General features: G+C 45.9%; 1 protein-coding gene across 1 annotated transcript in view; it reads left to right on the forward strand.

Moving 5' to 3' along the window:
- CA6 (carbonic anhydrase 6) overlaps window positions 1-12,134 on the forward strand; it is a 56,343-nt gene that overhangs the window by 31,669 nt on the left and 12,540 nt on the right. Inside the window, exons 6-7 of the mRNA XM_044281830.1 lie at window positions 1,092-1,249; window positions 6,062-6,185. Coding sequence (XP_044137765.1) covers window positions 1,092-1,249; window positions 6,062-6,185 — 282 coding nt within the window. The remainder of the gene's footprint in view (window positions 1-1,091; window positions 1,250-6,061; window positions 6,186-12,134) is intronic.

A 12,134-nucleotide genomic window follows, 5' to 3' on the forward strand; every position in this document is an offset into this window, starting at 1 on the left:
AGAGGTTACCACAGCAATAGTTCTTATGGAACCCTACCTGTGGCAGGACTCCTTGGGAACATATTGAATCTTTCATAGATTGCAATAGTAATTAATTGAAGTCTATGGGAGAAGTGATCTAACAAATGCATTTTCAAGTCCCCTAAGGTGATGTAATATGTGTAAAAAAAGGTTTTAAAAAATGTTTAAAAATATAAAAATTCTAATCACCCTCTTCCCCCATGATAGAAATAAACAATAAAAAATAAAGATGATTTGCACCACCTTGTCCCAAAATACCCATACTATTAAAATATAAATGTAATTAGCCGTATGCTGATTTGCAGTTTTTTGGCGCTTCACCTTTTTGGAAGCTTTGCCATGAGAGGCAACACACGTGGCCGCAGGATGTTCTGTAAGTGTCCCTCATATCACTACTAGGGCTGGCTGACTGTCATATGCAATGGCTCCCAGATCATCACACCAACAGTTGGGACAGTATGTCACTCCACAGCAAGGGCAGGATTGAAGCATTGACCACCAGGCCTCCATACTCAAACCCAACAGTCTCAATTCCCCCCAAAAAAATTGTTTACTTGCTAAAGACGATATGGTTTCAGTTCTTAGCAATCCAGGTTTTTCATTCGCAACACCACTGCAAATGAAAGCAACAGTATTAGGACACATAATGGGCACCATGGCACTGAATTTCCTTCTAAGGGCCTGGAAATGGTTCTGGGTAATGACAGGGGTGTGTAAGGAAGGTGAAACCTGTATCTGGACGATGTACAACAAAACTATGGGAGCTGGTTGTGCTGATCAGCAGATCAAATGATCATCTTACTTCTCTCAGTCCTCTGATGCACCCCGTCTCAGAGTCTGTCAGCTGGGCAAAATGTCTCCAAAGGCATTGCAGGCATGTCTAGCAGACAATGTTCTCTCACCAAGAGGTACACTATCCAAAGTAGCCTCTAAGAGCAGCATATCTACCTGAAACATAACTATGCAGTTTTGCAGCTGACATTTCTATCTGGGTGCATTTTTTTCTCTCATTGCATTGAGTGTATATATGATTGCCTTTACAAACATCTGACTGGCTTTTCTCATTTCAGGCCAAGAAACTGAAATAAAGTCAGTTAACCCCTTGGCTATGTTGCCTGAAGACCTGGACAAGTATTATCGCTACCAGGGATCCCTCACCACTCCCCCCTGTACAGAGAATGTGCTGTGGACTGTATACGACTCTTATATTATCCTATCTGAAAATCAGGTAAGTCATCTCACTGGTCACAGGCGTATCACCATGTAGGTGTCAATTTTTAAGTAATAGAAAATGTAAATGGAAGCATCTCCATGACTTATAAGCCCTTGTGCTTAAACATCTTTTTTCGGTCTTGTACCTGCCATTCAATCGCTGATTCATCACAAAATTTTGCATCTTCTTTAATTTTATTAATAAATATCCCTTGTAGGAGAAAGAGATGTGAGGTTTAATGCAGACAAAATTGAGTCAGATGCCAGTGAAGGAAAGTTCCAGAGTTTTTCCTGGCTGACCAGTCTAGAATTCCAGTTAATCATTCCAGTAAACTAAAAGGAAGATTCTAGGGACTTCTGTTTGTTGAGTGACCAGTATGATAATGATAGGTGTGAGAGGGTCATAAACCACAGGTGTTGTCCATGCAGAATGCGGGGGTTGTAGTAGTGCTATGTAACACTTTTATGTATATACAGTGAGTAACAGAAATAGTTGAACACCCTGCGATTTAGCAAGTTCTGCATTCCCACTATGAGAGACAGAATAAAAAACTAATTCAGGAAATCACATTGTATGATTTTTAAAGAATTTATTTGTCTTGCACTGCTGAACATAAGTATTTTAAAATCAGTGTTAATATTTAGTACAGAAGCCTTTGTTTGCAATTGCAAACGTTTCCTGTAGTTTTTGACCAGGTTTGCACACACTGCAACAGGGATTTTGGCCTACTCCTCCACACAGATCTCCTCTAGATCTGTCAGGTTTCGGGGCTGTCGCTGAGCAACACAGAGTTTCAGCTCCCTCCAAAGAGGTTCTATTGGATTTAGGTCTGGAGACTGGCTAGGCCACTCCAGAACCTTGATATGCTTCTTATGGAGCCAATCCTTGGTTATCCTGGCTGTGAGCTTCGGGTCGTTGTCATGTTAGAAGACCCAGCCACGACCCATCTTTAATGCTCTGACTGAGGGAAGGAGGTTGTTGCTCAAATCTCACAATAAATGACCCCATTCATCCTCTCCTTAATACAGTGCAGTCGTCCTGTCCCCTTTGCAGAAAAGCACCCCCAAAGCATGATGTTACCACCCTTTGCTTCACAGTAGGGATGGTGTTCTTGGGATACAACTAATCTTCTTTTTCCTCCAAACACGACGAGTGAAGTTTAGACCAAAAGGTTCTACTTTGGTCTCCTCTGACCACATGACTTTCTCCCATGTCTCCTCTGGATCATCCAGATGGTCATTGGCAAACTTCAGACAGGCCTGGAATGTGATGACTTGAGCAGGGGAACCTTCCGTGCAATGCATGATTTGAAACCATGACGGCTTAGTGTTCTACCGACAGTGACCTTTGAAACTATGGTCCCAGCTCTGTTCATGTCATTGACCAGCTCCTCCCTTGTAGTTCTGGGCTGATTCCTCACCTTTCTTATCAGTGGGGGGATATGTACAAGGACAGTACACAACTGTGATACCTCACGATTTCAATGGATATTTACAAAATCTTTTTTTATTAGGTAATAAGTGACTATCGCTTATTACCTAATAAAAAAAGATTTTGTAAATATCCATTGAAGTCGTGTTTGCGCCAAGAGGTATCACAGTTGTGTACTGTCCTGGTACATATCCCCAACTGAATCTCACATCACTCCTCTGGAGAACTGGCCACTCCACTCACAAGGATTGAGAGATACCGGCTGTCACGGCTGAGGATGTGGAAAACCCTCAGCCGTGCGATGCCAGAAGATGTTAATGGCTGCTCGGCCAGGACGACAGAATTAGGGAGCAGGTCACCTCCTAATACATCCCTAATCCGTCCCTAACTCCTAGTTGCATGGGCCGACCTTGAAGGTAGGAGGGCCCATGCTCAGGAACCTATGATCCCTACTCACCCTCCGACCGGTCCCTGAACTAGGAGTAGGTGAAGACGACCTGTTCCTTCTGGACACAGAGGAACAGGAGTCTCACTGGCCAAGCTGCAAAGGGAAGAGAACATAAACAGCCTATGGATATAGCAGGAGGCTGAAAAGCACTTCCACACCTACCTGCCACAGACACACAGACTGCATCCCGTGCAATACAGCAAGTGTCCACACCCAAACACCAATGGACACAGCACACACACAAACACACAGGAACCCAGATCCATAGGTGCATAACATCACAAAGGAAAACATCAAGTGGACATCAACATAAACCAAAGAGTCACAGTTAGTTTATGACCACAAGGGTGGCCCCCACTGGCAGATGGAAATACAAGGAGGGTGTCTCCAGTAAAGCATGGCTGAAGCACCCCTCAGCTTCTGATCTCCAACAAGGCTTTATAGCCCAAAGTGGCCACACCCACACAGACACACAAGGAGAGGGAATTAACCCTTCCAACACTTACAGGGAGTGAAACCACTTAAAGGGGAAGTGTCCAAATGCACATCACACTGCGGCTGTTACCGCTGGCAACGACATGGGTGACAACCATGTCCTGGGAGTCAGCCAGAAGGCCGAGACACTGCCACCACATGTACATCATACCAAACGTTGCCACGGGCAGCCACAGTGAAGGGAAGTGTCACAGTGCACACCTAACATAAGACCATGTGCACACCAGACATACAAAGTGCATAACATAAACACACACCTAACAGAGAGGTTGCTAGGTGTAACCGCATGCCATTGCAGCAAGCTGCCTAGCACCAGCTCAGGCTGCTATACTGCGACAATACAATACTTGTTGCCCGCGGCAACCACAAGTGAGGCAGCACACTAGCAGCCCTCACCTGTGGTTGAACAACCAAACCAAAATTGCAGGCAACCGCATGCGGATCAGGAGTCACGCCCATGACCATGGCCGTGTAACCGGCAGCACCAGCCAACCGCTCTCACGAGTGTTGTGCCTATTGATGCACAACACAAAAAGGTGAGCACAATAATTGGCACCTTTTGTTTCTGAATACCCTCGTAATTTCATACTACCCTATGAGTGCCTCTCCCTTTCTTGCCACACTCACCTTTGTTATCATCAATGATACCCCACGAGGTGAGATCTTGCATGGAGCCCCAGTCCGAGGGAGACTGACAGTCGTCTTTAGCCTCTTCCATTTTCTAGCAATTGCTCCAACAGTTGATCTATTTTCACCAAGCTGCTTGGCAATTGCCCCGTAGCCCTTTCCAGCCTTGTGGACGTCTGCAATTTTGTCTCTGGCGTCTTTTGACAGCTCTTTGGTCTTGCCCATAGTAGTAGTTGGCGTCTGAATGACTGTGGGGTGGACAGGTGTCTTTAAAGAGCTCAGACAGGTGCTACTAAGTTAGATTAATGAGTGGAGTAGAGGTGGACTTTTTACAGGCACAGTAACAGGTCTTTCAGAGCCAGAGATCTTGCTGTTTCTCAGGTGTTCAAACACTTATGTTTAGCAGTGCAAGACAAATAAATTCTTAAAAAATCATACAATGTGATTTGCTGACTTTTTTTTTTTACATTCTGTCTCTCAGAGTGGGAATGCACCTACAATTTCAGACCCCTCCATGATTTCTAAGTGGGAGAACTTACAAAATCGCAGGGTGTTTAAATACTTCTGTTCCTCACTGTATACTGTGACTTGCAGTGATACAATTTGTAACAGTACTAACCACCATGCTGTACCCTATGCTTGTGCTGGGACAGTAATAAAGATCTACTTATAAAACAACGAGCATTCGGAATATTATCCTATTATGATATAACCCCTAGATGACCAGGTGCTGTCGGAGACTTAATGCAGCGAGTAAGGGAGTGTATTGAAGATCCAGATGAACGTCCATACAAGCCCCATGTCTCCCTAACTTGCACCCTCTTTTCACTATTACGACATCCCTTTAGCAACATTTTACTCATGGTCCTGGTCCACTATGGTCATAGGGAAAATGGACTCGAGCATATACAAACTAACAGATCCAGTGTTACGATGAATTGTCCATATGACATCACTTCTGTAGTCACACAACCCCACCACTCTTATGATAAATTGCTGCTATGACATCACTTCTATATAGTCACATGACATAGTCAGGTAAGGTAAGCTGTAATTTCCTAAGATCATTGCAAGAATAAAGCAATGGGGTCCCTTCTTGCAGCCAATGTAAAGAAGGCACTTACCAGAACAGAAATGCAATCCTTTAGAAGAACAGAAAAATAAATATAAAAAATTGATAGCATAGATTGAAGTAAGAATAATTTTTCCTCCTAGGATAGAAGGACTTAGTTTTAGTTGTTCCCCCCCCCCCCCCATGCCCTTTTGATGACACTTTGGCCAATTCTCCGACCCCTTGCTTGCTAATAATACAGTTCTCTGGAAAGGAACATTGTCTCCAAGTAGCAGAGGGGAAGAGATCAAACAGGGCTGGACCCTCTCTCATCGAGGGTCCCATTGCAGCTTCATATTCTGCCTCTGTGGTATGTATACCCTTGTTGATTGCAGCCCCAGATCTATCTCTATAGTCATAAAAGTGAAGGCCTGAGCAAACCTAGCAAGCATATTTATGAAATATATATTGATACTAGGAGTAATACTCTACCATGTAATGCTAAGAAACTTAGTAACACTAATGGATACCTTTAGATTGGCATTCGTTAGTATTCAGAGTTCACATAAAAACAGTTGCAAGACTAGACCAAGTGCCATTTATTTGTAACCCATACCTACCTTTAGTTTTAGTAATATTCTCCGGCCCCCATTCTGTCCCCAGGCTGTCATGTAATGGCTGGACGCTGTACTGTAGTTACTAGAATTACATTTCTATTTCTGGTACTTTACGTACCAGTCCTTTTGTTACATTTGATTCCTCATGCTCTCCGCAGATCAAATTGTTGGAGGGGACATTGCTGGATTGGCACAATAATACCCTGCGTAATGATTACCGCCATGCGCAGCCACTGAATGATCGTGTTGTGGAATCTTCTTTCAAAGTACAGTTGTCCAAAGGTAAGTCAACTGCGTAGGTCATATTCCATATTATATGTAGTCTGATTAATGAAAATATCCAAACAGTAAGGGGCTGGTGTATTGAGGGCAGCGGTCTGTCCAAACGTATAATTATAGTTTGATAGACATTATAGCAGGTGGCATAGACTGTCACTATATGAAAGGTGGTCAGTAGGATGCTCCAATCAGTGTTTCCTCTAAAGCCTCTGTGGGCAGTGATAGTTGGGAACCTTTCCATTGTATCTTCTACACAAGGGGTGCACAATCTGTGGCTCCAGTCCTCCTAGACAGAAACACAGCTGATCATCTGCCTGTGTGATCAGGTGTTTTTGTGACTGCAGCGCTATATGATGCAGGATTAAAGCTCCTGCGTCTGCAGTCCAGCAGGAGCAGGCCGGGTCCCCCGCTGTCAGTGACTGCCAAGGAACCCGGGGAGAAGACAGAAGCGGTTTATTACTGCAGGGTGCATAGGGCGCTATTGATCCCAGCGATCATGAGATTGCCAGGTGTCTCGGGGACAGAGCAGGGCTGCAGATGCAGTGTCCTGAAACACTCAATAGTGTGATTGTGTTTCATGAAAATGTGCTTGTGCCTGAGTTCCCATAAAGTTGCATAGGAAGGGGGAGGTTCTAACAAACTTCCCAGGGTTGACTCTGCCCTGCTCTCTGAGAAGAAGAAGGAGGAGAGTGTATTAATTGTTATAGAGCAGTGGTCACACCCTCAGGGGTCAGATACTTATGTGTATAGATCAGTGGTTCTCAACCTTTCTAAAGCCGTGACCCCTTAATACAGTTCCTCATGTTGTGGTGACCCCCAACCATTACATTTTTTCCTTGCTACGTCATAACTAATTTTGCTACTGTTATGAATTGTAATGTAAATATCTGATATGCAGTATGTATGCCAGTCTATTACAAGGTGTTAGGTAGTTCTGTAATTGGCGCTGTGTTGTGGGGGATCTGTGGATGGAGCTGTGTTGTGGGGGATCTGTGGAGGGCGCTGTGTTGTGGGGGATCTGTGGAGGGCGCTGTGTTGTGGGGGATCTGTGTCACGAGGGTGTCAAGAGCCACGTCTGACTCCGTTAGACTCCGTTATGGCTGCGCGCTCTATGTCTAAAGATCACGGTGTTTCTTAGTGTTTGTTTTCTGTGTTTGCCTTGCTATCCTTTTTGTCTCACTCAGGGATCCGTAGCTTCTCCTCCTCAGCTGTTTCTTGTCTGCCACTCCCAAACTCCTTATATTCTCCTCTCACACTTCTCTTGTTGCCAGTTATAGAGCTTCCTGCCTGGACATCTATGCTGACCCACTGGAGCTGAGAATCTGGTTGTTGTTCCAGAGTGCTACCCTCCGGATCCCTGTTGGGCTTTTGTTGTCTCCTGTTGTTGCCCTCCTGTGGTATTGGGTCTTCCCTGGTTGGTAGCGCACAATCCAGTGGTGGATTGGCAGGCCAGGGAGATATTGGAGTGGAGTGAGCATTGCAGAGAGAATTGCTTAAATAACAATTGCTTAATCGCCTCCATAGCTTCCCTACCTACATTTATTTCGGACTTTGAGGACGTTTTTTCTGAAAAGGGTTGTCAGAAGCTACCACCTCATCGTCCTTATGATTGCCCGGTTAACCTGATTCCCGGTGCAAAATTACCCAAGTCCAGGTTGTATAATCTTTCGGGTCCCGAGAGACAAGCCATGAAAGATTATATCTCCGAGAGTCTGGCCAAGGGACACATCAGACCCTCTTCTTCACCCGTGGCTGCAGGGTTTTTCTTTGTTAAAAAGAAAGATGGGGGCCTGCGTCCTTGCCTAGATTTCCGTGAGCTAAACCGGATAACCGTCCGAGACCCATACCCTCTTCCTCTCATTCCTGACCTTTTTAATCAGATTGCGGGTGCTAGGTGGTTCTCCAAACTTGATCTTAGGGGGGCCTACAATCTGATTCGTATCAAGGAAGGGGATGAGTGGAAGACAGCTTTTAACACCCTTGAGGGGCATTACGAAAATTTAGTCATGCCTTTCGGTCTGACCAATGCCCCTGCTGTCTTCCAACATTTCGTTAATGATATTTTTAGTCATCTCATCGGCAGGTTTGTAGTCATATACCTAGATGATATCTTAATTTATTCGGCTGATCTGAAAACACATGAAGTACATGTCAGGCAAGTACTGCAGGTCCTACGGACGAATAAATTATATGCGAAAATTGAAAAATGTGTCTTCGCCGTTCAGGAAATACAATTCCTGGGATATCTATTATCTGCTTCAGGTTTCCGTATGGATCCTGGGAAGGTCCAGGCAATTTTAGATTGGGATCTTCCTGAGAACCTTAAAGCTCTACAACAGTTTTTGGGTTTCGCAAATTTCTACAGAAAGTTTATTAAAAATTATTCAGTGATCGTTAAACCCCTTACTGACATGATTAGGAAGGGGACTGATTTTTCTAAATGGTCTGACGCCGCTAAAATTGCATTTTCCTCTCTAAAAGAGAGATTTACCTCGGCACCTGTCCTAATTCAACCTGATGTCTCCCAGCCTTTTATTGTTGAAGTTGATGCGTCGGAGGTGGGAGTGGGGGCTGTATTGTCTCAGGGTCCGTCTCCTGGCAAATGGCGTCCTTGCGCTTTCTTTTCCAAAAAATTATCTGCAGCAGAAAAGAACTATGATATTGGAAATAGGGAACTGTTGGCGATTAAACTGGCGTTTGAAGAGTGGCGTCACTTCTTAGAGGGAGCAATCCACCCCGTCACGGTAATTACGGATCACAAAAACCTTCTGTACCTAGAATCGGCTAAGCGTCTCACCCCTAGACAAGCTAGGTGGTCGCTATTCTTTACCAGATTTAACTTTGTAATCACCTATCGTCCTGGGGCAAAAAATACCAAGGCAGACGCATTGTCTCGTAGTTTCCCTGGAGGGGGTAATGTTAGTGATCCGGTACCTATTTTACAAAGAGGAGTGGTTGTCTCTGCTGTACACTCTGTTCTAGAGGGAAAGGTGTTAGAGGCCCAGGGGGACGCCCCGGCCTCTTGCCCCTCAGAGAAATTGTTTGTACCGTTAAACCTGCGTCTTGAGTTATTGAAGGAACATCATAATTCGGCACTTGCTGGGCACCCGGGTAGTAAAGCAACCTTGGAGCTATTGTCTCGTCGTTTTTGGTGGCCAAGGTTGCGTCAGGATGTAATAGATTTCGTGTCTACTTGTTCTACTTGTGCACGCGCGAAAGTCTCTCATACACGTCCAGCAGGGTCTTTATTGCCACTTTTCATCCCCAATAGACCATGGACACATCTATCAATGGATTTCATAACTGACTTACCTTTGTCTGCGGGTAAAACAGTTATCTTGGTAGTAGTAGACAGGTTTAGCAAAATGGTACACTTTATTGCGCTACCCGCACTTCCTAATGCTAAGATTCTTGCTCAGGTGTTTATCAGTGAAATCGTGAAGCTTCACGGGGTCCCTTCCGATGTGGTTTCGGATCGGGGAACCCAGTTTATTTCTAAGTTTTGGAAAGCTTTTTGTACCCGTTTAGGGGTACACTTATCCTTTTCCTCAGCTTTCCATCCTCAGTCGAATGGACAGACTGAGCGTACCAACCAAAACCTAGAAACATATTTAAGGTGTTTTGCGTCTGAAAACCAAGAGGTGTGGTCATCATATTTACCGTTAGCCGAGTTTGCCATAAATAATCGCCGTCAGGAATCCACTGGCAAGTCACCATTTCTTGGTGCATACGGTTTTCATCCCCAATTTTGTACTTTCAAAGAGGGGGGGTCTTCTGGGGTTCCCGAAGAGGAACGGTTTTCTTCATCTCTTTCATCGGTATGGCAGAAGGTGCAAGCTAACTTGAAAAATATGAGTGGTAAATACAAATGCATGGCCGATAAGAAACGGTCGCCAGGTCCGGACCTAGGAGTGAATGACTATGTGTGGTTGTCTACTAGGAATATTAAGTTGAAGGTTCCCTCTTGGAAACTGGGTCCTAGGTTCATTGGTCCTTATAAAATTGTAGCCGTCATTAACCCTGTGGCTTTTCGCCTGGAGCTACCTCAGACTTTTAAGATCCATAATGTCTTCCATAAGTCGCTGCTCAAGAAGTATGTTCCACCTCTAGAACCATCACCGCTGCCACCTCCTCCTGTTGTTGTGGATGGTAATCTGGAGTTTCAAATATCCAGAATTGTTGATTCTCGTCGGGTCCGCCGCTCTCTTCAGTATCTGGTGCATTGGAGGGGTTACGGTCCCGAGGAAAGAATGTGGGTTCCAGCGTCAGAGGTAAACGCCAACAGGTTGATTCAGGCTTTCCATGTCTCTCATCCGGAGAGACCTGGTCCTGAGTGTCCAGGAGGCCCCTCGTGAAAGGGGGGGTACTGTCACGAGGGTGTCAAGAGCCACGTCTGACTCCGTTATACCCGGGGTCAGGAAGTCGCAGCGGGTGGCTGCGCGCTCTATGTCTAAAGATCACTGTGTTTCTTAGTGTTTGTTTTCTGTGTTTGCCTTGCTATCCTTTTTGTCTCACTCAGGGATCCGTAGCTTCTCCTCCTCAGCTGTTTCTTGTCTGCCACTCCCAAACTCCTTATATTCTCCTCTCACACTTCTCTTGTTGCCAGTTATAGAGCTTCCTGCCTGGACATCTATGCTGACCCACTGGAGCTGAGAATCTGGTTGTTGTTCCAGAGTGCTACCCTCCGGATCCCTGTTGGGCTTTTGTTGTCTCCTGTTGTTGCCCTCCTGGGATTATATGTTTAGTTTGTATTGTCTGTCCTCCCCTTGGTGTTTTCCTTTAGAGCTAGTGGTGCGGACTAGTGTTCCCACCGCCCTGTTCACTATCTAGGGCTCATCCTAGGGAAAGCCAGGGTTTTAGGCACGTGATCGGCGTACGGGTGAGGAACCCGTCTAGGGACGACAGGGCAGCCAGGCGCCAGTCGCAAGGTGAGTCAGGGGTCACCACCTTCCCTCTCACTAGGGCAGGGCCTCCCTCTTTTCCTCCCTCCGTGTCACGTATGTGACAGTTACGCCGATCGTGATAATCTGTGGAGGACGCTGTGTTGTGGGGGATCTGTGGAGGACGCTGTTATATGGGGGATCTGTGGAGGATGCTGTTATGGGGGATCTGTGTAGGACGCTGTTATGGGGGATCTGTGGAGGACGCTGTTATAGGGGATCTGTGGAGGACACTGTTATGGGGGATCTGTGGAGGATGCTGTTATGGGGGATCTGTGGAGGACAGTGTTATGAGGGATCTGTGGAGGACACTTATGGGGGACCTGTGGATGGCACTGTTATGGGGTGGATCTGTGGAGTACGCTGTTATAGGGGATGTGTGCTATGACACATAGGGCCATGAGGGGGGCCAGCATAAGACATATAGCATCTTATGCTGGTCCCCCTCATGGCCCTATGTGTCCCCTCATGTGTCCTAAACTGCGCACATAACTGTCTTTGCATGTAAAGTGTGTTACTCCTGTGTGAAACAATCTCTCTCCTATTTGTAGTGTTACATTACCCTACTTTGTGAGATTTCCCTACCTCCTGACTTCCTGTCGCACTGCTAATGACGTGAGGAGGCGTTCCTGAGTTTTGACGATCTGCGCATGCGCAAACCGCCAGTTTATGGAAAATCTCAGCGGAGTTCAGCTTCACACCGGGACACTGCGCATGCGCCGGCCGGAGTTAGCCGCGCTTGCGCACTGGGCCGTAATATTTCCCTACTAAGGCTCTCCTGCGCATGCGCAGTGTCCCGGTGTAAAGCTGAACTCCGCTGAGATTTTCCATAAACTGTCGGTTTGCGCATGCGCAGATCGTCAAAACTCAGGAACGCCTCCTCACATCAATAGCAGTGCGACGGGAAGTCAGGAGGTAGGGAAATCTCACGAAGTAGGGTAATGTAACGCTACAATCGTGCATCCCTAATAGGAAGCCTCAGGCGACCCCCCGGAAAGGGCCGATCGAACCC

This window comes from Bufo gargarizans, chromosome 2 (genome assembly GCF_014858855.1).
Source record: "Bufo gargarizans isolate SCDJY-AF-19 chromosome 2, ASM1485885v1, whole genome shotgun sequence".
NCBI lineage: Eukaryota > Metazoa > Chordata > Amphibia > Anura > Bufonidae > Bufo > Bufo gargarizans.